This window comes from Fusarium musae, chromosome 3 (genome assembly GCF_019915245.1).
Source record: "Fusarium musae strain F31 chromosome 3, whole genome shotgun sequence".
Taxonomy (NCBI): Eukaryota; Fungi; Ascomycota; class Sordariomycetes; order Hypocreales; family Nectriaceae; genus Fusarium; species Fusarium musae.
This window is the reverse complement of record NC_058389.1, coordinates 3,792,666-3,817,012: the sequence shown is the minus strand read 5'-3', so window position 1 is coordinate 3,817,012 and position 24,347 is coordinate 3,792,666. Positions and strand designations below refer to the sequence as shown.

Here is a 24,347-nt window from a genome sequence, read left to right as displayed (position 1 = left end):
TTCTTTATTTCCCCGCATCGCGAGTTCGGGGAGCATAAAATGGCTTCAAGCTCAATGTTTGTTAGTAAATAGAGGGAGGAATGAGACAGGTATATTAGCACCAGCTCAGAAGCAGAGGAAAACCACGCAAATAAGGGATCGTGATCTTGTCGATGCTAAGGTTGGTGACAGCGAAGAAGCCACAGAACTCAATCGAAAGAGCTCACAATCGACTGCGTGACATGCTCAGCATTCTTATGGCATGTCACTGAGACGCCAGACGCCCTTATCTACTTGGGTGTCTTTATCGAGAGAACTATTAGTTGAAGGGCCAAAGCAACGGCACCGAGCTTTATCGGTATCGACATCAAGCACGAGCACCGGATACAAGTGCGGTCGCATGATAGCCTTGTCACTGCGCCATCGAGCTACCTGTTGGCTCTTGAGGGCTTCCAGACGTTGATAGTTCACAATCTAGTGTTCAATAGTAGCCCAATCGAGTCTCTTAGTGTTCTCGATATAGAAAAAGAGGCTGTTGAACAACGTGGTCATCGTGGTCATCGTGGTCATCGTGGTCATCGTGGTCAGCTGTGTTGGCTCTCTTGCTCTGCCCAAAGAGGCATCAGCATTCATCCACGAGGCAGCAGTAACGGTCGCCTCATGACCATAGCGAGCTAATTCAAAATCATCCTTTCCTGTAACGGTCGACACTTTGCCAAGATCATTGATAAAAGTAAAAGTTGCGAACTACTGAGCCTGTGGAGCTGAAGGTGTTGCGATATAACGAGAGGAAAGAAAGCGAGCGCGAAAGTAGCGAAGGCCAAGAGAAGAGAAGGTCTGTACAGGAAAGAGGCTTATTCTATTCACAAGGCACTAAAGTTCTGTATAATGTATTGTCAACCAACATTGATTCCTCTCTTGGCGGTTGTCCACAATGTAACACCAAAGACAAGGCATCCCCGTGAACAAGAGCTTTGATGTAAGCCAAGATGCAAGTTCCTGAGTCATCAACGAAACAACCCAAGCAGTTTTCTTAGTCGAGTCGGCCGCACCGCCAGGAGGATTCGTGACAGCGAAACAAGCCCAGCTTTGTTGGTTCTCCTGAATCTAACCGCATCCTCATGCAGCGTGGAATGGCAATGGGGGAGGTTAGATCTGATCTGACCTTGGCAGGGCATTGTAACCCTGGAAGGCTGAAGTACTAAACTCTTCTAGGAAGTTTGGTCTGGCTTCTAAAGCTTCTAGCGTGAGACGACGGCCTAATCGAGCTTGGGTGAGTTCTTAAGAACTGACAAATAGTGGGGGATCATCATGGTCCATCATGTCTCTGTTGATCCATTGTATCTTTTCTATGAGTTGACCCATTTACAGTACCGCTTTAATCCGATGCCTACCGGTGTCTCTTCATTGATACGGAGCTCAAGCTCCTATACCAAGAAATCAACCAAGAAGAATCCGTCCAAGAATCTCTTTAGTCGCGTGGTGGCTTGGCCTGGGGTACATCCCTGGTGCAGATCTGCTCTGGCAGCCAAGGACAGGGGGACCTGGACTGTCAAACCTGCAGACACACAGCACGTTCCCTCTGGGCTTATGCACGACAATGGAACCTTTTTACGACTACTGCTTCACGATAGAAGCACAATGATGACCAGCCAACCTGCAGTACGCAATTGTGAGTCAAGAGTGAGGCGAAAGAGGCGTTTAGATCTTTTAGCCAGGGGCTCAAAAGCCACAGGATCAATCCGAGATGCCGATAGCTTCAGACAATCTGTGAGGCCGAAACAGCTCGAGTGTAATGACTGACGCCACGATATGGATTGTACACAGATCTAGGCTATAGAGCAGCCACGCCGTCCTAATATGGTCAATAAAGTGAAGTAAAGAGGCACAAGACCGTTGGAGGGTCTATTTTCAACTGCTTTTTGTGTAATTGACATAGAAGAGGCGTCTGAGATGCATGAATTATTTCGACATGACGTGTAAGTGGTCTTTTTACACGAAAACATCTCGTATGGCAAAGAAGTGATCACGATAGTGCAGCAACGGATAAATCCTTGCCTCCACGGACGCAGAAATATAAACTGATGTAAGCCCTGTCGCTGAATCAGGACCTGATGACTCCATCAGCTTTTGAGTCATCGGGTTCTTCGAGTTCCCGAGTGAGCGAAGCCATCTCGGTATTCTCCACAGCACTTACACTGAATAACTGCCCCCGGCATCGGCAGTGGCAGAAACTCCGAGGAGCGATATGTTTTCAGTCTTGACAGGTAAAAGTGAATGATCTGACACGGTTGTACTCAGCTGTCTCTGCACCGCCAGGCTCAGGCTACACCCCAGCCATGGTGGCGTTTTAACCACACGGTCTGGGCGACTCGGCAACGAGCCACTCAGAGTGTTTGCTTTGGAAAAGGCTAGCTGAGCTAGCAAACAGCTTCTCAGAATATTCTTCATGTATTAGCTATACCGAAGGGGCGAGACCGAGGTCGATGGCCCCGTTGCAACGCGGTGCCGCAAAGATACACGGATGGCGTATGGCTGCCGATAGTCTACAGGGATAGGGATAGGGATAGGGCTAGAGACAAGGACAGGGATAATTATGCCTCGACAAGTGTTTGATGGCTGTGGAAGCTGTCCATCGAACGATTGGTGACATTTCTCTTGGGCGTGGTCACATATCAAACCTCGAGCGGTGACATCTCAATCGTCGATTTCAGATATGCAACTTTTCGACTGGTGACATTGTAATCGACGATTGATGACATCGCAATCGACGATTCTGTCCGTCTTCATCAACACGTGGTTTCTGGAAGCTCCGGCTTCACACGCGAGGCGGAAACTAACATGGGTTGGACGTCGTCTAAGACATGGGCAGACCTGGGCCTGGGCGATGACATGCTGAGTCCACCTTCGTAAGATCAAAACTCCCTCAGCGTCAAAAGTTAGAATTCACCAAAAAGTATTATTATTTTCTTAACATGACGAGAGTCATAATCATTCATGCTCTGAATCATGTAAAAGAAAGATCTGCAACATGTGGCGCAACGCCCTGCATAGATAGTTCCTCCATTCCATCGTAAAACCCCTGGATTGCCTCATAGTCGTTTCAACGCAGCGCCTCATGAGCAAACACTGACTGAGAAGGGCTTGGTTAGACCTGTTTCACGGTTCCGCAGGGGTTGGTGCGTCTGTGGCGCTTCACTTTAACGCCCTTTAGGCCAAGACCCTCAGCTTGACTTGCAAGTCTTGTAAGCCTCGTCTTGGGGGGTCTCGAACTCAGTAAAAGATCGGCTATAGCAGCGCCGTTGCGGGCCGTCAGGTTCTTTTTCGACGCTGATGCCAGCTCAACTTTGACGCCAGTCTCCAACGCATCCTTCACTTCAGCCATTACTTACTATGGACTGCCTACCTATCCTCAGCCTCTTGTTATATCTAGACCGCTTCGCCCGTTGGAAAGACGATTCTTTTTCTCATACCATCCCAACAACAATACAATACAATACAATACAATACCATCCACACTAACACATCCACTTATATGTACTTCACATCATATCACATCAACATCTCTTCAACTTATATATCTACCAACAATCATGTCTATCCTCAGTTCCATCAAGCGTGCTCGCGATCACAAGGAGACAGCCAGGGCCAAAGAAGTAGAGCAGCCCAAGGCAACAAAACCCACACAAAGATATCGCCATGTTCCCACACACGCAGCATGCGATTCAGTCAACGTCGGTCCAGCTGGCGCCCGTCATCACGACCGCTCCAAGGTTCGCGCTGAGAACCGAAAGCGAACGGCAAAGGCCGTTGCTGATGCCATGCACGGCAATCCCCACATCCAGATGAACTTCCCCGGATCATCAACGGCCTCTCCCTTCACCAGCGGCAGCTGCAGCACTACCTATCAAGCCAGCGAGACTGACTACGATGGAGACATCAGCCCCAGAAGTCACTCTCCCGTGCATCACTTTGAGCCTGCTCATATCTACGAGTACTCTCCTGCGCCAACTTTCCATCATCCCATTTCTCTCAAGGGCAAGGAAGTTGTCCGAGGTCCTCAGTATGGCTTGGCCTACACTGTGTCTCCTGACCCTCGGGATCGGCTCGCCGAGCGATTCCAGACTGGTGTCATGATCTAAGCGTGTACTTGATGAGATTTCTGCCCCTGGAGGGTGATTTCTCAGACATGATCAAAAGCTACAAACCAAAAGAATCAGCAAGGGACTGACTCCCTGCTACCATCCACGCTTCGGTCCAGCAAGGCCCATCAACTTACACCGATCCGTCCACCAAGCTCTCCATTGAGATCGAGCAGGACACGGTACTCTAAGTTTGGAAAGAATGCGAAAGCGACCTACCTAACGGGCCAACCCAACAAGACAAGACAAGACACGACACGACACGACACGACAGGGGTCGTCTTGTGGGGGAGAGAGCAAGCATTGGATATGGGGGGCCCCTCTCAGTTTCGGGCATTCCGATGTCGAGTTTGACACATCTTGGCAGAAATCTTTATACTAAAGTGAAAAAAAGTACGCCACACTCTACTTAGACTTAAGACTTGGTTCAGAGCAGGAATCGGAACCGAGCTAAGCCCTTTTACTTCATGTACATAGCGTTTAGACTTTTCTTCTAGAACCTTTCGGGTTCTTCCTTTTATTACTGTTACATACTTTTTTAGCTTTAGGCCTTGGCTGCAATGGCATGGCATGGCATGGCATCAGGTCATTCTTCGTTGGCTGGGACCAACTGTTACTGAAAAGAAACTAAGACAACGATTCACACTCACATTCTGTTTTCCATCGATCGCGATCCTTGTGAATGTCATGAAGACCACTGCTGCAGGGGTTGTAATTGAGTTTGTTACCAAATAATCAAATGCGGTTATCCGTATTGCAGTTGACTCAGTCTAATTGATCTTGTAAGTCGCAGAGCTTAGACTCGCCAAGTAGAGCGGTGTTCGTATCTCATGTTAGTTTCTTCAAGTCATTTATGGCCTGACATTGAAAATTATCATTTACAATTCATGCATTTCTTGGGATGTGCCTTATAGAGTAAACGATCAATCGTGGTTGTTCTCATTGTGAATGTCTTCAATTGTTCTAAAAATATTAGCCCCGGCAGTTTCCTACTGGTCATTTCACGACTTGGTCCCTGCCGATCCCTACCATCTTCACTATAGCACCCTTTGGCCTGTAGCTACGTAATCATAGATTAGATGGATGCAATGCAACGCCTCATTCATGCTTCGTGGCCTTCTAATGCTGTGCAACCACAATCACGAGCAACCTAACTCGCCGCATTCATTACTCTAAATCTTTCGTCGCCCACGGGCGCGTTCGCCTTTTTTATTTTCCTTTCCTTGTGTACGTTGCACCAAACTAATTGACATCTCAAATGAGCGTTCTTTGATTCTACAAAATACTCGCCTTTTCATCGCTGCATCTCCGCAGTCGCGAGCCGTATCAAACAACCTCCGTCTCTCCTCCGCCAAAATGGCGATCGATCCGCCCGCGGAGTTTCTCAGGCCATTATGGGCTTGGGCTGAAGCTACGCCCGTCTACATTCTTCTGACATTATTTCTCGCGTTTATTGCGCTGGCACTTCTTGGGGTATGCACTGCACTGAACCCCTCTAAGGCCCCGCGCGCGCAATCGCAAGCTGACCATTCATTCCTAGCTCTATGTCATCCTCCATCTCGTCGCGCCAAAGCCTCGACCCGTCTACGCCTCCGAAAAGACCTACCTTACCAGCCATCCAACCCAAGGACGCACACAGCCTCAACCTCTCCCCTGCTGGTACGATCGCTGGCTCGCTGAGCGACAGGCTAGTGAGCAGCACGTCCGCCCTGATGAAGCATTCCCTACCCCCGATGCTGGAAACATCGAGCCCGCTGAAGTGCGTCTAAGCGTCGTCTTCCCAGCCTACAATGAAGAAGCTCGCGTTATCCCCACCCTCGAGGAGGCTGTCACTTATCTCGATGAACACTTTGGCCGAACCAAACAAGCTGGACCTAGCGGAGCGAGTCCTACGACTAAAAGACATGTTCGGAATGCTCCTAAGGAGGATCTCGGCGGATATGAGATCTTAGTTGTCGATGATGGAAGCAAGGATAAGACAGTGGATGTTGTCCTCAAGTTTGCCCAAGAACACGGCCTCCATGATATTCTTAGAGTTGTCTCACTTGCTCGCAACAGAGGCAAGGGCGGAGCGACTACTCATGGTTTCCGACATGTGAGGGGTGAATACGTCCTATTCGCTGATGCTGATGGCGCGTCTCGTTTCTGCGATGCTGGTAAGCTCATTGAAGGATGCGAGGAGGTTGTCGATGGATCACACCGCGGCGTTGCTATTGGAAGCCGAGCTCATCTCGTGGGCAGCGAGGCCGTTGTTAAGGTAAACTAACCCTCTCGTCTATAACAATTATATCAACTAACACAAATAGCGCTCGGCTCTACGAAACTTCCTCATGCGATCTTTCCATCTCGTGCTCATGATCCTCACACCCCCGGCAACATCGCGCATCCGCGACACCCAATGCGGCTTCAAGCTCTTCTCACGAGCATCCCTCCCACACATCATTCCCTACATGCACACTGAGGGGTGGATCTTCGACATCGAGATGCTCATGCTCGCAGAGTCAGCACCAGCGACACCAGTTCTTGGCCACGATGGCAGTGTTATTGGCACCAGTCCCGGCATCAAGGTTGCTGAAGTGCCCATTGAATGGCACGAGGTTGGTGGCAGCAAGCTCAACGTCATCCAGGACAGTATCAAGATGGCTATTGGCCTTGCGGTGCTGAGAGCCAGTTGGATGTTTGGTGTCTATCGAAGACGATTGACATAGAACGGAGGTCAAGGGATCAGACAGAATATGAGCGCAAACGTTCAGTAATCATAATGATCACGTCTAGTTGAATAAACGCAGTCAACAAATCTTTCGAACTAATGAATATGAGGGATTCACCCTGCAGACGGTCATGCTAACAAGACACGGTAAAGTGAAGCTCAATTGCAATTAATATTAGTCTTGAAATGACCTACTTGTATCTCCCAGTTTCTAACCACAGGTAGTAGTATGGGGATCAAGCATGCGTATGTGTGTGTATCTAACAAAAACCCACTCCCGCTCAACACTCCGAAATGCTCAAATGTCTCATAACCACCCATGAAAAGAAGGGCATATGTACAATCGTCCCTCTGCTATAATCTAATGTCTCCCATTTCAGAGGAAATTTAGATTCGTTTTTAAAATTCGACATAAAAGTCCCAAGCCGAAGCTCCATAAACGCCGCAGCTCTCGCTACTTAGACACACCATGCTCTTTTTCTCTTCTTTTTTTTTTTTTTCAAACTCCAGAGTTACTGGAATGTCTCCCGGTACATGATGGGAAGGAAGACAATGCATGCCTTCCAGAGGATGAGGACGGCATCGATGATGGCGAGAGGAGCCTTGAAGATGCCCAAGATACCGCAGCCAATGACGGTGCAGGCATTGAGCCAGATGGCGAGAAATGCAACGGAGAAGAAGTGGTAGGCGAGGATGAAGGGGCGCTGGAGCATACCAGCCAAGAGAGCGACGGGGCCGTCAGTTGAACCGCGCTTGAAGTAGTTGAAGCATCCGTACTGAAGAGCGCGGAGCTGACGGTCGTTGGCTGCGAACAGGGAGTACAGAGCCTGAGCGAGAACGTTGATGATACCGGTCAAAGGCTTGCGCTTCCAGTAAAGCTGGTCGAGCGCATTGTTGATGGCCTTGTTGTCAGCGAGGTCAGACACCTTACTGGGGTGCAACTCCTCGGCGAGGATGACAACATCGTTGAAAGCGACAGTCATACCACCACCAGTGAGAGGATGTCGCATGTTCATAGCGTCACCGAGGAGGATGGCTCCGTTGGCGCGCTGCTTCGTAGGAGGAAGCCAACTGTTGGGCATGCTTCGGGGAATCTTGCCATCCTCAAGAGCCTTCTCGGCTGAGGGTCGGATGCTAGTAGGGAGCGCAGGAAGGACATAGTTGCGGATGTATCCACGAACGCCGCCATTCTCAGGCGAGGCTTCGGGGATACCTTGGGGCACATCGATAAGAGCGCGGGTCTCGTGAGTGCCGATCTGGTACAGAAGGATAGGGAAAGCATTGCCAATGATGACATGGCCGTGGCCAGGTTCAGGAAGATCGCAGTCGATGAGCTCAAGAGCGTAAAACTTTGAGCAGACCTTGGGCTTGGTCCTGAGAACCTCCTGGCGCCACTTGGAATCGTAACCATCAGCGATAATGGTCAACTGTCCAAAGTAGTAATCCTTCTCCTTAACACCAGTCTCCTTGTTCTTTGTGCGACTCTCGACACCGAGAATCTGGTCCGACACCTCTCCGCGCAGCGTCTTGACAACCTCTGTCTCAACAACAGTGATGTTCTTGTGGTTTATGCACGACTCTCGTAGCTTGGTGATGAAGCGGCCGTGGTGGAAACTGCATCCAGACGGTCTCTTATCCGCTGTGCTGTGACCTCCCCAAGCATGTGTGACATTGCCGCTATCGTCGAGACCGGGATAAGGAACGAGGACCTTCTCGCCGTGGTAGAATACAGTGTATCCGTAGCAAGGCATGGCATCGATGCCCTCGAGACAATGACCGAGGCCGATTTTCTGTAGTGAGGCGACTCCTCCAGGCTGGAGAAGTTCGCCAACGATGCGATCGGGCTCCGATAGCCATCGCTCGAGAAGGAGAACGGATCGGCCCTGGTTGGCGAGAGCGTAGGCGATAGTGCAGCCAAATACACCAGCTCCTACAACGACAACATCGGCCTCGTGGTATTGTTCGCGACGGCGAGTCTGCGACTCGGTTGATGTGAGTACTGAAGCCATGGTTGAAATTATTGGCTGTTGTAGGAGTGAAAGGAAGTTGAGTCGCGGTAGTTGAGGAATTGTTCTAACAAGACTTTCGATGGGGAGTGGGAGTGGGGGATCTATTAATCGCGGATCGGGGGGCGGCGAGAAATTGGATGGGTTGGCCCTGGGAATTAGGGGGTGGAAGTGGTCAGAGACTAACAAGAGCAGCAACAAAAGGCAATGAATGCTTCTATAAAGAGAATGAGATCAATGCTTTTATGCAGATTCTCAGTTTAAAGTCAAACAAATAATGTAAAGTCTTATCTCTTATAAATGTCAATCGGTTTTCGGGGACCACAGAGCCTCTGACAATGACGCTCTCGACTTTTTGGGGGCAAGTATAAAAAAGGTTAGGAGAGAGATCGATCAATTGAGTGGAATTCCGGGCAATTGGACCGATTTAAACACAACAGACACTTTCAAAGACGACAATTCCTCTCGCCTGATCACAATTGACCGGATATGCGCCGTTTATAGTCTCCCTTTCCCTCTCATTCTCGTGGGATTTACTCTCCAAGGATATCAACAAATCAGCCTATAAACCGTCATTGAATGTCATGTCAGGGGCCCAAATTCAAAGAAACCAAGAAGAAAAAACCAACGAGAGAAATGGACCCTTGGACTGCCATGGGGCGATCCTGGCATTTTCTCTAGGGCTGTCATTATCGTAGCTCCAGGGGAATAACCCACTGTAAGGTCCCCTGGAACACTTCACCCCGCAACGCTGTGGTCTCCCTTGGTCGCAGCAATCGCGCCACCAAGACCCGTAGACGCCCTGACCGCTAAAAGAGCAGCCAACCACCGAAGACAAGATCTTGCGGGCATGGTTCGATGCACGAAAAGGACACCGCCAGGTTCCGGGACTTTTCGCATGTGAATGGACGTCGTCTCATAGAGAGAGAGATTCAGATCGTACGTGGTTCGAACCAATTTCAACTCTGCCGAGTCCGGTATTACTTCGTCGAGAGTAAGAGAAAATACGTATTCGGAATGCGACCTCTCAGGGTTTCTCTGGTTGGGGTCGATGCTTATTTGATGTTCCTGCGTCTGTTCAGCGGCTAGTGGCCAATCAGTTTCTGGTTGATGACCTCCATTAACCAAATCTCATGATGACGGGGTCAAGTCTACACGAATACGCTGCTGCATGTGACACTATCAACCCAAGCCCCACCTGTAATCAATTCATCTCACAGCAGAATCACATGCGAAAATAAGGAATCAATTGACATGTGCTGAGAGGGGCACATTGAAACTCATAGACTATATACTATTCAGAAGATAAATGGATCTTTAAATGATATTTTATATTTTTTCTTTACAGATAGTACCATAACAGATACCATCATATGCCCTCATATTCTCAGGTCACAAAGAAAAGTTACCGTGACCAAGAAGCCCATATACCCAACTGCCTCTTCTGTAACCATATTGTCTACGCCATGCCAATGCATATCCATGTCTTCTAAGCATACAATCTCTGATCTCAAGCCGCCATTGCTCTGGCTATTTCCTTCTCTAAATATATGTCATCCTCAGTAAGCTCAGGCGAGGGCGTCCTCTCTCGTTTCGTCCGCTCGTGTCTTGCTGTTCGCATCTTATCTATTTTGTGCTGTCGAGTAGGCACTTCATCCTCAACGATCCTGTGCCTCGTCTCGCTCAATGCTTGGGGTGTTGAATCTCGTCTTGAAGACAGCTCCCACTCTGTATTCCGCTTATCCTTTGGCGTCTGGCGCCCGGATTGTGTGTCCGGGAAAAAGCCTCCCTCAAACGCCACTGGCTCTTCCGCCGTCTTGAAAGCTCCAACAACCTCCTTGGTGACAGCCTCCCGCTCTTGTTTGTTCGTCGCCCTCAGAGACTTGATATGTTCAAGAGCATCGTCAAGACGCAATAGTACTTGCTTATGCGTGTTCTCACGCCTGTGGTCCGTGGCTGCCCTTGATGCCACATGCTTCATAGCCAATTTGACTGATTCCTTGCACTCTTTGCTACCCTGCCACCATTCTGACTTGGATATGAAGCTTCCAATAAGTGACATCAGGTCTCTGTAACGCCCTTGTCCAGTATAGGAGTGGATGAGACTGGCAAAGTTGAACTTGTTGTATGCCAGCTCGCCCATACCATTCTGTTGTGCTGCCATTTCGCAGACCTTGATCGCTGCTTCAGGGTTACCTTTTTGAGTGAGGACACGAGCCGCTTTGTTGTATACACTGTCATGGATGTGTTGACCCTTGGCGAGATTCTCGCGGAGTAAATCATTTACGTTGTCGCCAGCCTCAAGTCGAGCGACTAGCATAGGAACCAAAGCACCGCTGATGTCGTGATTCCTGATGTATGCCTCATTGATGAGACACGTTACTGTGCCAGAATGGGGTCCTTCCAAGTGAATGTTGGCAACAACAGCAAGTCGAAGGCATCGTGATGAATCACCAAGGCCCTTCTTGGTTGCCTCCTTGTAGGCGCTGTAAACACCGGTCCAGTCGTTCTCAAGCGCCAGAGTATTCATATGTTTGAAAGCTGCTCGCTCATAGATAGATATTGAGTCACCTCGGCGTTCTGGCAGAGTTGGGGCAACTCCATAGCTGTCTGTCTTCTCTCCTGGCAAAGGCTTGTGAAGGTCATGCAGGCCGCCTTCACTGGCGTAGCTGGTCAACAGAGGGTCCTTCAGCCATGGCGCAGAAGTTCGTGCATCTTTCAGCATACGGATCACGTCAGCTCTCGATAGGTTCCAGTATCTGCAGCACTTGTCGGCAATCTCGTTGAAGAAGATCTGGTCCATCGCCAATCCACCATCTTGGCAGAACTGCACCCACGCAACGAGAGCTTGAAGATTGCGGGTTCGGCCGTGCCTATCCATAACAAAGAAAGCCAGGGGCTTGTTCAAACTCATGTGGTGGTTGCTGACAAGATCTCTCACAAAAATGTCCATCTCCGCGGTTGTGTGATCCTTGCAATAGATCTTTGTCAGCCAGGATAAAATATTCTGAAACTGTTCGGATTGCTTTGCTTTGGGTCCGAAAGCCTCGAGTCCAGCCATGACCTTGTCCCATTGTCCCAATTCAGCTTCGCGTACAATAAATCTGCCACGAAGCTTGACATCGACGCCCGAGGCCTTCGGTCTCATCTCGCGGAGCTGCGACATCTCTGCATTTGCAGTCGCGTCATCACCAGCATCAAGAGCAATGAGGGTAATTCTGCGTCTGACAGCATACTGAGTAGACGAAGAGAATACACTATTGTCAAAAAGACCGCCTTTCTGGAGTAATGTATAAATCATTTTGACCTCCAGGAAGTCCTTCGTCTTCCTCCAGTAATGCATAAGTAGCCGAGTGACCCATTCATTGCGATTGGTATTCACTGCTTCCTTCGACTGAGGCTCAAAGCGAGATAAACTTCGCAGCAGGTGCCTCACGCCCTCAATGTCGCGGCTCCGGGAAAGACTGTCGAGGAAGGGCACGGCCAAAAGGCAAATATCCTTGCAAACGGGACGGACAGCTTCGAGTATGAGAGGGATGGTTCCGTATTCCCGAGACAATGCTGTGGACTGAAGTATCCGGATGCCTTTTGATAAAACCTCCTGTGCATCTTCACTCTGTGCTGAGGCCAGCCTTTTGAGCATTTTTGTAGCTCTCGTTTCATTCTGGACACGCTCATCGCATGGCAGATCTTGTGTCTCCATTTCCATAAGGAGATTATCCAACCTTGACCACGATTCTTGTTGTTCTATCAAGGCTTCATCGACTGACTCTGACTTTACTGCGCCAAATTTTCCATCACTTGCCGTTGAGGTGTTGTCCGTCGTGGATATTTTTGTTGAACCTGTGCTAGCGTCCTTTCTGGCCTTGATTGTCCTGGAATTGGCTGATCGTGTCCTCGGTGACGATGTAGTTGGGAGCCTGATCTCTGGAGATAACCTAATGGAAAGGGCGTTGTGAGAGAACGTGCTGTTTTCTGATATTCGTGATAATTCCTTTCGTGCTGCGTCCCACTCGTCCCATCTCCTCTGGCGGTTCTGAGGCGTGCTTGTTGAGCCCCCATCCTCAGGCAATGTTGTCTCAAAAGACTCTATATGCTCAATCTCCTTCACGCGCGACAATTCATGCTCCAACGAGTCAATTCTTGTTCTTTGACGGCGTACAGCATTGTTGGTGGGTGCATGCGGGAAATCGTGGGCTATTTCGATTGGAAAGGTTTCTCGTCTACTGCTGTAGCTCTCGGCCAGCGCTGCGGAGTTGCGGTTCACCCGCGCAGTGTGAAGTTTCTTGGCATTGTCTAGAGCAGCTCGAGCGATGTTGAGTCGTCGACGTCGTTCCTCAGCAAGGATAATGACTGAACAGGACGTTGTTAGGAGAACACCACGGAGGGCGTTGACGGCGACCCTTGAAGGGGCAGGGCTTGGAGTGGCCATTCTAGGCGGTCGTCATCTTGATCCGGACCAATGCTGCCCCAGATCGGCTTTGTGAGGTCGTGGATTCGTAGGTTGATGTTCAATTCGTCGTCTCGGTATGTCGCTCGCAGTAATTGTCGTGGTGTGATGCACAGATTCTAGGCCGAGTGAGATCCAACTGGATTGAAGGCTAGGTACGTACCCACCCGGCCGAGGAATCGGGACTTTGGGCCAATGAGAGAGCTACGATGGCCAGCAACATCAGCCCATTTTAGGTCAACAGTTCTGGCAGTATCAAGCTCCAGGGTAAGCGGTTTTTGTATCATCTTTGTTGGGATGTCTTATTGTCAGAATTGACATTGTCTAGAAGTCCAGTGCATCTTATCACTTCAATTAGTTCCTAATAATATTATATGTATATGTAATTACTTCAAAAGGCCAATACATTTCGGGTGGCAGGTCATTCAGCTATTAGACCTTCAGACTCCCATTTCCCATATTGAGACCCATCCTCCGCAAGTGAGGTACACCATGGACAAAATATTAACGATGCGTTAATATAAGGTGCTGAGGATGTTGCACAAACCTAGAAAATCTCACACATCAAGGTGTTTGATGCCGATCTCGAACCACATATCTAGTGGATGCTAAAGATGTGTCTAATGCAAGTTGAACACTTCCCCATGTTCTAAGTCCGTTATCTCCATCTCTCAGCTGCTTGTTTCGATCATCTTGACAACTGCTTTTGCTGAATAATTACATGAACTGATCTTGATCTAGACGTATCAAGGTAGTTCCCCGTTTGAGTGTATCTCGAGAAGCCAATGGGAATATTTACGTGAGTTCCTCGGGTCAGTTTGAGGTCTTGTCACATAGGTTGGACATCAAGTCTTGTGGCATACGCCCGTATGCGCTTCGTTAGTGCCGTGGAATGTGAGTCAACTTCAGTATCGTCTAGGAAGCATCACGCAAGATGTCGCTATTCTTTCAGCAAGTACGGGTCCGAAATATCCGTTTAAGTCCAGAAGGTCCGTTCCAAAATGATATGGATGGGATTGGTATGAGTTGCCAGTTTCGTATGACCGAATGTATATATAAAGTCGGAAGAGAACCCTTCACTTACAACAGAGAAATAACTCGCAACTCTTGTATTTGATAACATAAATCGAGCCACCATCGATCGTTCTTATGCAGTGACGCCACTGCTGCTGCCACTGCCGCTGCCACCACCATCACCACCTCCATTCACTGTTACTCCATCCTCACTAACTCTACAAATACACGGCCACTCTACTACTACCTCTTTTCACCTCAACTTCGCACCTCTTCATCACCGACACTAGCAACCTATCGCAACAAACAATGGCTCTCCCTTTCGCACCACCTCCCAAAAGCCCTCTTGGGCGCTACCGACTGTTGTCACCAACTGCATCTGTTTGGGTGTCCCCTATTTGTCTTGGTACAATGAACTTTGGAAATGCTTGGTGAGGCACACCTCCAGTGATGGCATCTATTTACTGATGGTATCGTAGGAAAGAGTGGATGGGAGAATGCGACCAGTCCACATCGGAGTCAATCTTGGATTTTTTCTATGAACAGGTATGAACACCATATGTCGAATGTAAGATGTCGACAGTGTGCTAATGAAAGAACAGGGTGGAAACTTTATTGACTCTGCAAACAACTACCAATTCCAGGAAACCGAGAAATGGGTGGGAGAATGGATGCGGAAGCGCGGTAACCGGGATGAAATCGGTTTGTAACCCCTTCTCGCTCAACACCCATTCCTGTACTGACGCCTGCGCCCAGTTCTTGCCACCAAATACACCACCAACTTTCGAGCTGGACCCGGTGCTCCTAATATCATGGTGAACTTCACTGGCAACGGATCGAAAAGTCTGAGGGCTTCAGTTGAGGCCAGCCTTAAGAACCTGCAGACCGATTACATTGATCTTGTAGGTACTTTCTTCCGAGCGAAGCTCAGAATGATAAGCTAACAGTGCCACTGCTCTATGTTCACTGGTATGATGGCAACACCTCTATCCCAGAGATGATGCAATCTCTCAACCAACTCGTCCTCTCCGGAAAGGTCCTCCACTTGGGCGTCAGCGACACTCCTGCTTGGATCGTGAGGTAAGATGCAATGTGCCTTTCTACGAGCGAATAACTTGCTAAAAACTCCGTAGCAAGGCCAACGAATATGCCCGCTGCAATGGCCTTCGCCAGTTCTCTGTATATCAGGGTCGCTGGTCCGCGGCGTCCCGCGATTTCGAGCGGGATATTATTCCCATGTGTCAAGCTGAAGGCATGGGAATTGCGCCGTGGGGCTCCCTTGGAGGCGGAAAGTTCAAGACCGAAGAACAACGCAATGCGCGGGAAGGACGAAGAGTGGAGGCCAGCGAGAAAGAGATCAGAACCAGTAAAGTGCTGGAGTCGATCGCTAACCGTAAGAACACACTCATCACCAGCATCGCACTGGCATATGTCATGCACAAGACAAGTTATGTGTTTCCCATCATCGGTGGTCGAAAGGTGGATCATCTCAAAGCCAACATTCAGGCTCTCACCCTAAATCTCTCCCCTGAGGATATCCAAGAGATCGATGGGGCTACTGAATTCGATGTGGGCTTTCCCAACGACTTCCTGTATCGTGGGGGTAACTCTTTTGGAGGTCCAGACGTTTGGCTGCTCCAGATGGGTGGCACGTTTGACCACATCCAACCACCAAAGGTACGCCCCTCATAACAACATACGAATACATGTACTGATTTGTTATAGCCCATCTCACCGGCTGCGCGAGGGGAATAGGGCATCCGTCTCAAAGCGAACTTTTGGCGATGGTTACCAGCTCGGTCTCGATCGGACTGGACGGAATTGGATTGGAAAGAGAGAATTGGTGCTGTGGTGATGCCTTCTATTCGATGGTGAGCCAGACGGGATTGCTTGTTTGTTAGACTGGGACGAGAGCGAGCACACGGGTTCAGATTAAGAGGTTATTGGGGAGATCACCAGCACAGAAAACCAAAGACCAACCTTGCTTCGCAAATTCAAGACCTTTCTCTTAGAATATATTGTTATGTTGCTTGCTAATTAGCAGATGCACAGTGGTGGTAAAAAAACTTTGAATCGAATGAGTGGATAGGGGATGAACACTTGATATTTCTTCATCTTCGAAGAAAAGCTCTATTGTTTAAAGGTAGGAGCTGGAGGTGAAGCCTGCGTTAAAGAAACGGAGAGTGTCAGGAAAGAGCTATAGAGGGCAGGCCGCAGTGGCTCCTTCCTTCTTTCCCATCTGCGGTCGGGACGCACCTGACGTTGCCACTACGAACCGTAGGCCCCTCGAAGATTCACCAAATCATTCAAATATGTCTTTTCAAACAATTTTACCCTCTATAGAGGTGGACGACAGCCATTTTGCCGGTCGTCAAGTCGAGTTAGTGACAATGCACCAAATCCTCTTCATGGACGATGATAATACAGAATTCGACCAAGACATTGGCAGTGGTCGAAAGAGAAGTCGAAGTCAAAGCTCTGCATCCTCCCCAAGTTTGGAAGAACACGATGATGCCGTCAGCCCCGAATCTGCCACGGATGAGTTCACGAATGTTGAGTTGTGTGCCTTTATATCACTCTTATCTTCTTCAACGGTGTATTAATGCTTAAGAGTATCCCAGAAACACCTATCCGGCAGCGACAGACAAGCCAGCCCCTATTTGATAGCCCAGCAGGCGATGTTGAAAACCGAGCCAGTCAACTGCAGCTGCTACCACTTCGAGAAAGTCGACCAACGAAACGAAGGCGGATGGAGTCCATTCGTTCCATTGGAGATGCAGAGTATACCCCTGACCGACGGTCTTCACGTAAATACAGTCATGACACGCTTGCGCCTCAACAGAAAACTGACTGTCAAAGAAATCCAAGCGAGACGAAACAGCCAACAGCGAGACGAAACTCCATCACCAACTAGAACACATACGTCTGAGTCGCCGGTAGTGACAAAATTGAGGCCTGTTCCTCAAGGAGCTCCTCGTTTGATTGAGAAGAAGGGGCAATACACAATCAGAAAAGGAGTTCGAATTCGAGATTATAAACTTCCGGGGCCTTCTCCGTGGCCATGTGCTCTACCATCCAATAGCCTGGAATATCAATGCCGAGATGGATTCGATGTGAAGGAAATATCGCTTGGATATCCTCAACCAATGGTAATTCGGCTGCGGGAGAATGTACACGAACCAAACACAGGGAACTACAAGGGTCCAAAGCCAAGAAGCCCATCGCTTGGGACAACTGAAATCACCTAGAGATACCTATACGTGGCTGGTCAGTAGCAAAAGAACCAAGAACAAATAGTGCAACCATTCACGGCGTTATTTTGAGGCTGCTCCATGACGGGTATCTTGATGCCACTTCCTTTAGATCGAGAATAGTACAGAAATAATAAATCAAGCCCCGCAACCACCAGAACGCCTTTTGGGATAACAAGACTGTCCAACACCCACCGCCTATTTGGCTCCCTTGCCCTTCGCTTCGTTCTCACCAAGCTCACGGATCAATACCGATGTCTGTCCGGCACCGCTGTAGTCCTCTTGGCCAGTCTCAAACCCAGGGCAAACACCCACAGCAAGATATCTCCCGTCGCTTGAGAAAGCAAGCGCAGCAACGCTGTTGGGGAATTTCTGGTACTGTTTGAGTCGTCGCTTTGCTTCAGCATCCCACAAAGCAGCAGTGCCATCGCCACCCCCTGAAGCAAATGTCCCATGAACAGGGTGGAAGGCGAGAGCATTTACCGGATAAACAATATCACCGTCACCATCTGGTGCTGCCTGCCGATGGCACTTGAAGGCGTACTTTCGAGCTTGGGACTCGGCCGTGTCCTCAAACCACTCAACTGCAACACGGCCTTCGATGCTGCTTGTGGCGTAGCCGGCGTCGTTGGGCATGCAGGACACAGCGCGGGTCAAATATCGTAGAGATGATTCACGTTGTTGCCATGGCTGCAAGTCAGATGAGCCAGTTGCGAATAGGTCGACAATGGTCTTCAGGTCGTAGATGTTAATAACACGGCCGGCCATGGCAACCACGATCTTCGTAGGACTAGCAGCCAGCGCATGAGGCTTGCCAGGGAGAGAGACCCTTATGGGGGTGCTTGAAGGATCGCTGAGGTTATGGAGGTTCAAGCTGCAATCCCAAGACGCGGAGACCAAGATCGCTGGTTTCTGTTAGTATGAGTCAATCACAGGGGTTCAATGACTCACAAAACTTTGGGCTGTAGGCTATAGATCGCACTGGCGCAGCATGCTTGCTCAGCAAGGTCTTTTCACCAGTCTCCAAGTCGATTCTGTTCATTGTTGTCAGCTTAACGTTTCGAGGCGTAGCCATTCGCATCCACTGACCTGTTAACACACCAATCCACGCCAGCAGTAAACGCTTCATTATCATTGGCGCCGAAGCAGACATCCAAGACTGGCGCCCGGTGCTCGTATGTGTTGACGAGAGTCGCCTCACCAGCTCCACCTGCGATGTCGTAGCAATACACCTTCTTATCCCATGATGAGACAAGGAGCTTGGTTCCAGAGGACGGCGCAAACGCGATCGCCGAGATCGCGTCGGTTGGGGGCGGTGAAAGTTCGTACTGAGTCGCTGAAAATCAATTAGCAAACATTCGCAACCTGACCGCAGGTACAGCAGTTTGGAACTTACCAGGAGCCATGGCTGAGTATGCTCTTGTCGACAGGCTTGGTGTTGATGAAGTTGTTTACCTTTGGTTCAGTCACGTGGAAAGCTCCCATCATGGCAATGAAAGTCATGGGCGGGCCACCTCAGGCGCAGCTGGCGGCATTATGCCCGAATTTTCAGGTACTGCCTCCACCGTCACTGCCACTACCAATGGAACGAAAACGAATGAGCATGGGAACGAGCCACACCCCGCCACAACCCCACCATCATCAATCGAGTGCACTTGCAAAATGTCAAAATTATGACTCTTCCCCTCTACATCCACTGTTGACGTGACGATTTACGACTTGATCGCACGAGAATCACTACCGATACTATCGCAGGAATAATTTATCAAAAATTAGACTTTTGGCTCTTTTTGAAAGCCCGACTTGCGATCGTTCGTGCGACGGCTCGACATCGATAAAACCCCCCACCTTATTCTACAGAAACCCGACCGAACCCTCTGAAACCTCAACAACACCGTTAAGATGGCTCAAAATCAACATTGCCGTTTTTACGAGGAGAAGTACCCGGAGATCGACAGCTTCGTCATGGTCAATGTCAAGCAGGTCAGTAGCAACCTGATCTGTCCGAAAGAACTGCCTCTGACCAATTTCAGATCGCCGAAATGGGTGCCTACGTTAAGCTTCTAGAGTACGACAACATTGACGGCATGATCCTGCTTTCTGAGCTTTCGCGAAGACGTATTCGAAGTATTCAGAAGCTCATTCGAGTCGGTCGCAACGAAGTCGTCGTGGTGCTCCGTGTCGACAAGGAGAAGGGTTAGCATCAAATCTATGTCGGGCTGAACTTTGGGCATGGATATTGATTTTTTGGGCAGGTTACATCGATCTCTCGAAGCGACGAGTCTCCCCCGAGGATATTGTCAAGTGCGAAGAGCGATACAACAAGAGCAAGATGGTCCACTCTATCATGGTGCATCTCGCCGAGAAGACCAAGCTCGATATCGAGAGCCTCTATGAGGCCATTGCTTGGCCCCTAAACAAGCGATACGGGCATGCTATCGACGCTTTCAAGCTTTCCATCACGTCAGTTGCTCTTTACTAAAGTCGGACCACCTGTACTAACCTTGAGAAGAAACCCCGAGGTCTGGAACGATATTACCTTCCCCAACGAGGTGGCCAAGGAGGAGCTCAAGTCATACATCGGAAAGCGTCTTACTCCTCAGCCCACCAAGATCCGAGCCGATATTGAGGTCACTTGCTTCGGGTACGAGGGAATCGACGCCGTCAAGACTGCTCTCCGCACAGCCGAGGCCCACAGCACCGATGACACCCAAGTCAAGGTCAAGCTCGTCTCTCCGCCTCTCTACGTCCTCACATGCTCGACCTTGGACAAAAACGTCGGTATTACTTGCTTGGGAGAGGCCATCGTCGATGTCCGAAAGAGCATCGAGGGTGCCGGTGGTAACTTGACAGTCAAGATGGAGCCCAAGGCCGTTACTGAGAGCGATGACGCTGAGCTGCAAGCATTGATGGAGAAGCGCGAGCGTGAGAACGCCGAGGTCAGCGGTGACGAGAGCATGAGCGACAGCGACGAAAACATCCCTGAGACCATCTAGGTCATGGACAGACGAAGAGTCTCCAGGTCAGGATGAGTCGGCAAGACTGTTAGAGCCATGCCAAAGTAGCCCGCGCACGAGCGGGTTGTTGGACACGGAAAAGGGTGTAATAGAGGGCGTCTGGGAGGCTGAAAGGAAGCATGTATCCCGGAGTGCACAGCATCACTAAAAGTCCAGACTTTCATGTAGTTCTTCCGATGGTAGGAAGTGGCGTCTGAAACGGCGTTGATAACGAACAGTTCTTTGATTACTCGAGATACCGTCTCTTCATTGCATTGTGATTACTGTGTTTTTGGCTTGGTTCAGTGGGACATACTTAAGATGATGTTTCTTTAGAGTTATGATTCTGAAGCTTCATGTTTAATGTTGCCTGTCTCGTGCTGCCTTGCATGGCGGGTTGTCGGAACTAGCCGATAAAAGCTTAGACTCGTGTGTAGAATTTCTATACTTGGACTCACAACCAGCGATAGTCCCACTGCAACTCAAACTCACAGCAACGGGAATGCTGCTCTTCAACAACGCTCGTTTTGAACAATAGTTAGAGCCTTCGCAATGGTTCTCGGCTCAGTGTGGGCACGTCTCAGAGGTAATGGCCAACCCAGTCTGGCCAGGTCAACAGCTTTAAGACTCTTTGGATTCGCAACATGGATCCCAGTCATCGCCATGTTTAACCTGCACGTAGCAGAGCTGACTTTTGTCGACGGCGCATCTATGTATCCGTTGATAAACGACGACAAAGACTCTACTTTACGAAGAGATGTGATCCTCAACTGGAAGTGGTCTCCTCAAGAGAATCTGGAGAGGGGCATGGTTGTGACATTACGGTACGAGCAGACCCTTCTCAAAGCCTGGAAATAACCAATTGATGAGAATTAACATGAAAGTTACAAAAGGAGTCCGCTACATCCCGAGACAATTGCAGTCAAGCGCGTAGTGGCGCTAGAGAACGATGTGATCAAGACAAAAGCGCCTCATCCTCTGCCAACAGTGAGAGTCCCGCAAGGGCACGTGTGGGTTGAGGGCGATGGACCGCCTGGATCGAGTCTGGATAGCAATACGTATGGACCAGTATCTAAGCAGTTGATTACTGGGCGAGTCACGCATATTGTGTTTCCTTTTCGCAAGTTTGGAGCTCTTCCATGGCGGGATCACCAGAGGCCATTGATGGAGTAGGAAATGAGATGTATTATATGTACCAAAAACTCATGAAGATATGTATAGACCTTATGATCAACTCAATTTTACAGTCAATTATTCGTTCCATCAATAGCCAAACATCAGACTTTATTCATGAGATATGGATGTCATTAACTCATATGATCTCACTGAAGCCTCCCGTCACTATGAATTAGGTACGCGGGCAGAAGTGGCGTATGATGGATGAGGTGAGATAAGATAATAGACCGAAAGCCCGTTCGGTCATTTCTTGAAATTCTTTCATCGGGCATTCTTCCATTGACGTAGTTAGCGTCGGGTGCTCTGAACCTAAGGTAGGTAAAGTGAAGTGCGCTGTAAATCGAGGTGCGGTCCCTGATCGGCCACTAAGAAACCGCTGAGCAGAGCCAAGTAGAGCCGCAATTCGCCAAGACCGGGTTCCTTCATCAAAATTCTCATAAACGACATCGCCCAGACTCTCCGCTCTTATCTATTCTCTGCGACCCTGCGACGCCCGCCCACTCGCCCACGACCAAACATCGCGACAGAGCGATCCCTTCCTAACAGTTACTCTTCTCTCTTTCTTGGGGATCCTCTTGTCTTTCTCTTTTTTTTTTTTTTTTCGCTTCCGAAGTCTTCCGCCTTGGGCCCGTCACCGACTCGTCCAACTGTTTCCTCCGATCCGAGCTCGATTTCTTGCTGAACCCGGATTATGCCCTTGGGTCTTCAACAAGATTCTGACCTCGTCTTCGCTCAATCGACGACGGCGAACGACGGATCGACGACTGCGGCGAGCGATTTTGCGCCATCCCCCGAGCATCGTCATGCTGCTTGGACGGGTCGTCGCTCGGAAAGTAGTAGAAGCAAGACCAGTGACCAGAACATGACCGCACAAGATGTCGAGGCCGAGGGGCGACCGCCGTATCTTCATGTACGTTACAGACTATCAGGGTGCTATGATTGCATCGCCAAGCGTTTTCGACCTATTCGTTTCCAGGCGCGCTAACATGGGATCCCACGACAGGCCATGATCGCAGGTGGTATTGGAGGATCTACGGGCGATCTACTCATGCACTCACTCGACACTGTCAAGACGAGACAACAGGGCGATCCCCACGTTCCGTCAAGATACACATCGCTAGGACAGTCCTACTACACGATATGGAGACAGGAGGGTATAAGACGAGGTCTCTACGGTGGATGGATTCCTGCGCTTGGAGGCTCATTTCCAGGAACTGTTATGTTCTTCGGCACATATGAATGGAGCAAGCGCTTCTTGATAGATCACGGCGTGCAACAGCATATTTCATATCTCACAGCAGGTACGGCACCTCGATGAGATCTAGCATCAGTACAAACGCTAACAAATCCAAAGGTTTCCTTGGAGATCTCGCAGCATCCATTGTCTACGTCCCCTCAGAAGTTCTCAAGACACGCCTCCAGCTTCAAGGCCGTTACAACAACCCCCATTTCACCTCAGGCTACAACTACCGCGGTACTATCGACGCTGCTCGAACCATTGTGCGCGCAGAAGGCGCCTCCGCCTTATTCTACGGCTACAAGGCCACTCTTTATCGTGATCTGCCCTTCTCAGCTCTACAATTCATGTTCTGGGAACAGTTCACCACTTGGGCTCGCAAATACAAGCAGAGCCGCGATATCGGAGTTTCCCTCGAGCTTCTCACTGGTGCTGCAGCTGGTGGTCTTGCCGGTGTTATCACCTGTCCCCTCGATGTAGTCAAGACACGACTTCAGACTCAAGTCAACACACCAACAGAGTCCCGACACCCAAAAGACCATCATGCCAACTCACAAGTTCGGCATATTTCTACCTCTTCTCCCAGCACACATCGACCACGACCTGGCGCCATCGCTCTCGATACCTCCTCCGTCTTCACTGGCCTACGGGTCATCTACCGCACAGAAGGCGTTGCAGGATGGTTCCGTGGTGTCGGACCCCGAGGAGTATGGACATTCATCCAGAGTGGCTGCATGCTGTTCTTGTACCAGCGACTCCTTCGACAGCTTGAGGTTCTGATGCCCGTCGAACGAGAAGAAATGTAAAAATCTCCACACAAACACATACACATACACCTTGTTCTCACCTTGTCGTTAACTACCTTACTTGCGATGATTTTAAAAATATTTATTCACGCGCGGTCGCAAGAAAAGTTTCCTCCCCGCTTCACCCCCCACCCTGTATAACTCACGCATTAGAGAAGCGGACTCTATGAGATGAAATGCAATGGAGATTTATGTACAGATAGAAAGAGACGTTTGGGGCTGCGGACGGCCGTCATTGCTGGGCGTTGGGAATAGAAGGGAATGACTGATCAGACACATCAGGACATGAATAGAGATGAGAGCATGAAGCATAGAAGCTCTCTATTGACTTTTTAACACTTATGACTTTACAAATAGGGCAGATTACTTAACGACTGATTGAACGGGTCGAGATATTCTCCGATAAGGTGAATGGCGTTGAGGACTTGATAACTGGTACATGAAAACCTCTTGATAACAACAACGAAACTCCAAGTCAACACTGGTTTATAAAATCAGGGGTATAAAACACAACTTGAAAGCGCACTAGCAACAAACAGGAGTGAAACATGAATCTTGGTATTCCTTCCGGCGTAATAAT

At 49.4% G+C, this 24,347-nt stretch overlaps 8 protein-coding genes across 8 annotated transcripts; 5 read left to right on the top strand and 3 right to left on the bottom strand.

Annotated features, from left to right (window-relative positions):
- Window positions 1–3,572: 3,572 nt before the first annotated feature.
- On the top strand, window positions 3,573–4,121 carry J7337_004603 (uncharacterized protein; the record flags this gene model as incomplete). Its single annotated transcript, XM_044822295.1, has 1 exon — window positions 3,573–4,121. One exon carries the CDS (start codon window positions 3,573–3,575, stop codon window positions 4,119–4,121), a length of 549 nt encoding a protein of 182 aa, XP_044683628.1.
- Window positions 4,122–5,477: 1,356 nt separating this feature from the next.
- Window positions 5,478–6,829, top strand: J7337_004602 (uncharacterized protein; the record flags this gene model as incomplete). The annotated part of the gene is made up of 3 exons (XM_044822294.1): window positions 5,478–5,594; window positions 5,662–6,378; window positions 6,428–6,829. The coding sequence occupies 3 exons, from the start codon at window positions 5,478–5,480 to the stop codon at window positions 6,827–6,829; spliced, it is 1,236 nt and encodes a 411-aa protein (XP_044683627.1).
- A 514-nt stretch (window positions 6,830–7,343) lies between these two features.
- On the bottom strand, window positions 7,344–8,840 carry J7337_004601 (uncharacterized protein; the record flags this gene model as incomplete). The annotated part of the gene is made up of 1 exon (XM_044822293.1): window positions 7,344–8,840. One exon carries the CDS (start codon window positions 8,838–8,840, stop codon window positions 7,344–7,346), a length of 1,497 nt encoding a protein of 498 aa, XP_044683626.1.
- Window positions 8,841–10,347: 1,507 nt separating this feature from the next.
- Window positions 10,348–13,269, bottom strand: J7337_004600 (uncharacterized protein; the record flags this gene model as incomplete). The annotated part of the gene is made up of 1 exon (XM_044822292.1): window positions 10,348–13,269. The coding sequence occupies one exon, from the start codon at window positions 13,267–13,269 to the stop codon at window positions 10,348–10,350; it is 2,922 nt and encodes a 973-aa protein (XP_044683625.1).
- A 1,622-nt stretch (window positions 13,270–14,891) lies between these two features.
- Window positions 14,892–16,056, top strand: J7337_004599 (uncharacterized protein; the record flags this gene model as incomplete). The annotated part of the gene is made up of 5 exons (XM_044822291.1): window positions 14,892–15,003; window positions 15,058–15,207; window positions 15,249–15,381; window positions 15,435–15,978; window positions 16,027–16,056. The coding sequence occupies 5 exons, from the start codon at window positions 14,892–14,894 to the stop codon at window positions 16,054–16,056; spliced, it is 969 nt and encodes a 322-aa protein (XP_044683624.1).
- Window positions 16,057–17,750: 1,694 nt separating this feature from the next.
- Window positions 17,751–18,958, bottom strand: J7337_004598 (uncharacterized protein; the record flags this gene model as incomplete). The annotated part of the gene is made up of 4 exons (XM_044822290.1): window positions 17,751–18,457; window positions 18,504–18,586; window positions 18,642–18,888; window positions 18,949–18,958. The coding sequence occupies 4 exons, from the start codon at window positions 18,956–18,958 to the stop codon at window positions 17,751–17,753; spliced, it is 1,047 nt and encodes a 348-aa protein (XP_044683623.1).
- A 496-nt stretch (window positions 18,959–19,454) lies between these two features.
- J7337_004597 (uncharacterized protein) lies at window positions 19,455–20,548 on the top strand (the record flags this gene model as incomplete). Its single annotated transcript, XM_044822289.1, has 4 exons — window positions 19,455–19,535; window positions 19,586–19,748; window positions 19,808–20,015; window positions 20,065–20,548. 4 exons carry the CDS (start codon window positions 19,455–19,457, stop codon window positions 20,546–20,548), a joined length of 936 nt encoding a protein of 311 aa, XP_044683622.1.
- A 1,867-nt stretch (window positions 20,549–22,415) lies between these two features.
- Window positions 22,416–23,767, top strand: J7337_004596 (uncharacterized protein; the record flags this gene model as incomplete). The annotated part of the gene is made up of 3 exons (XM_044822288.1): window positions 22,416–22,634; window positions 22,728–23,025; window positions 23,079–23,767. The coding sequence occupies 3 exons, from the start codon at window positions 22,416–22,418 to the stop codon at window positions 23,765–23,767; spliced, it is 1,206 nt and encodes a 401-aa protein (XP_044683621.1).
- Window positions 23,768–24,347: the final 580 nt, after the last annotated feature.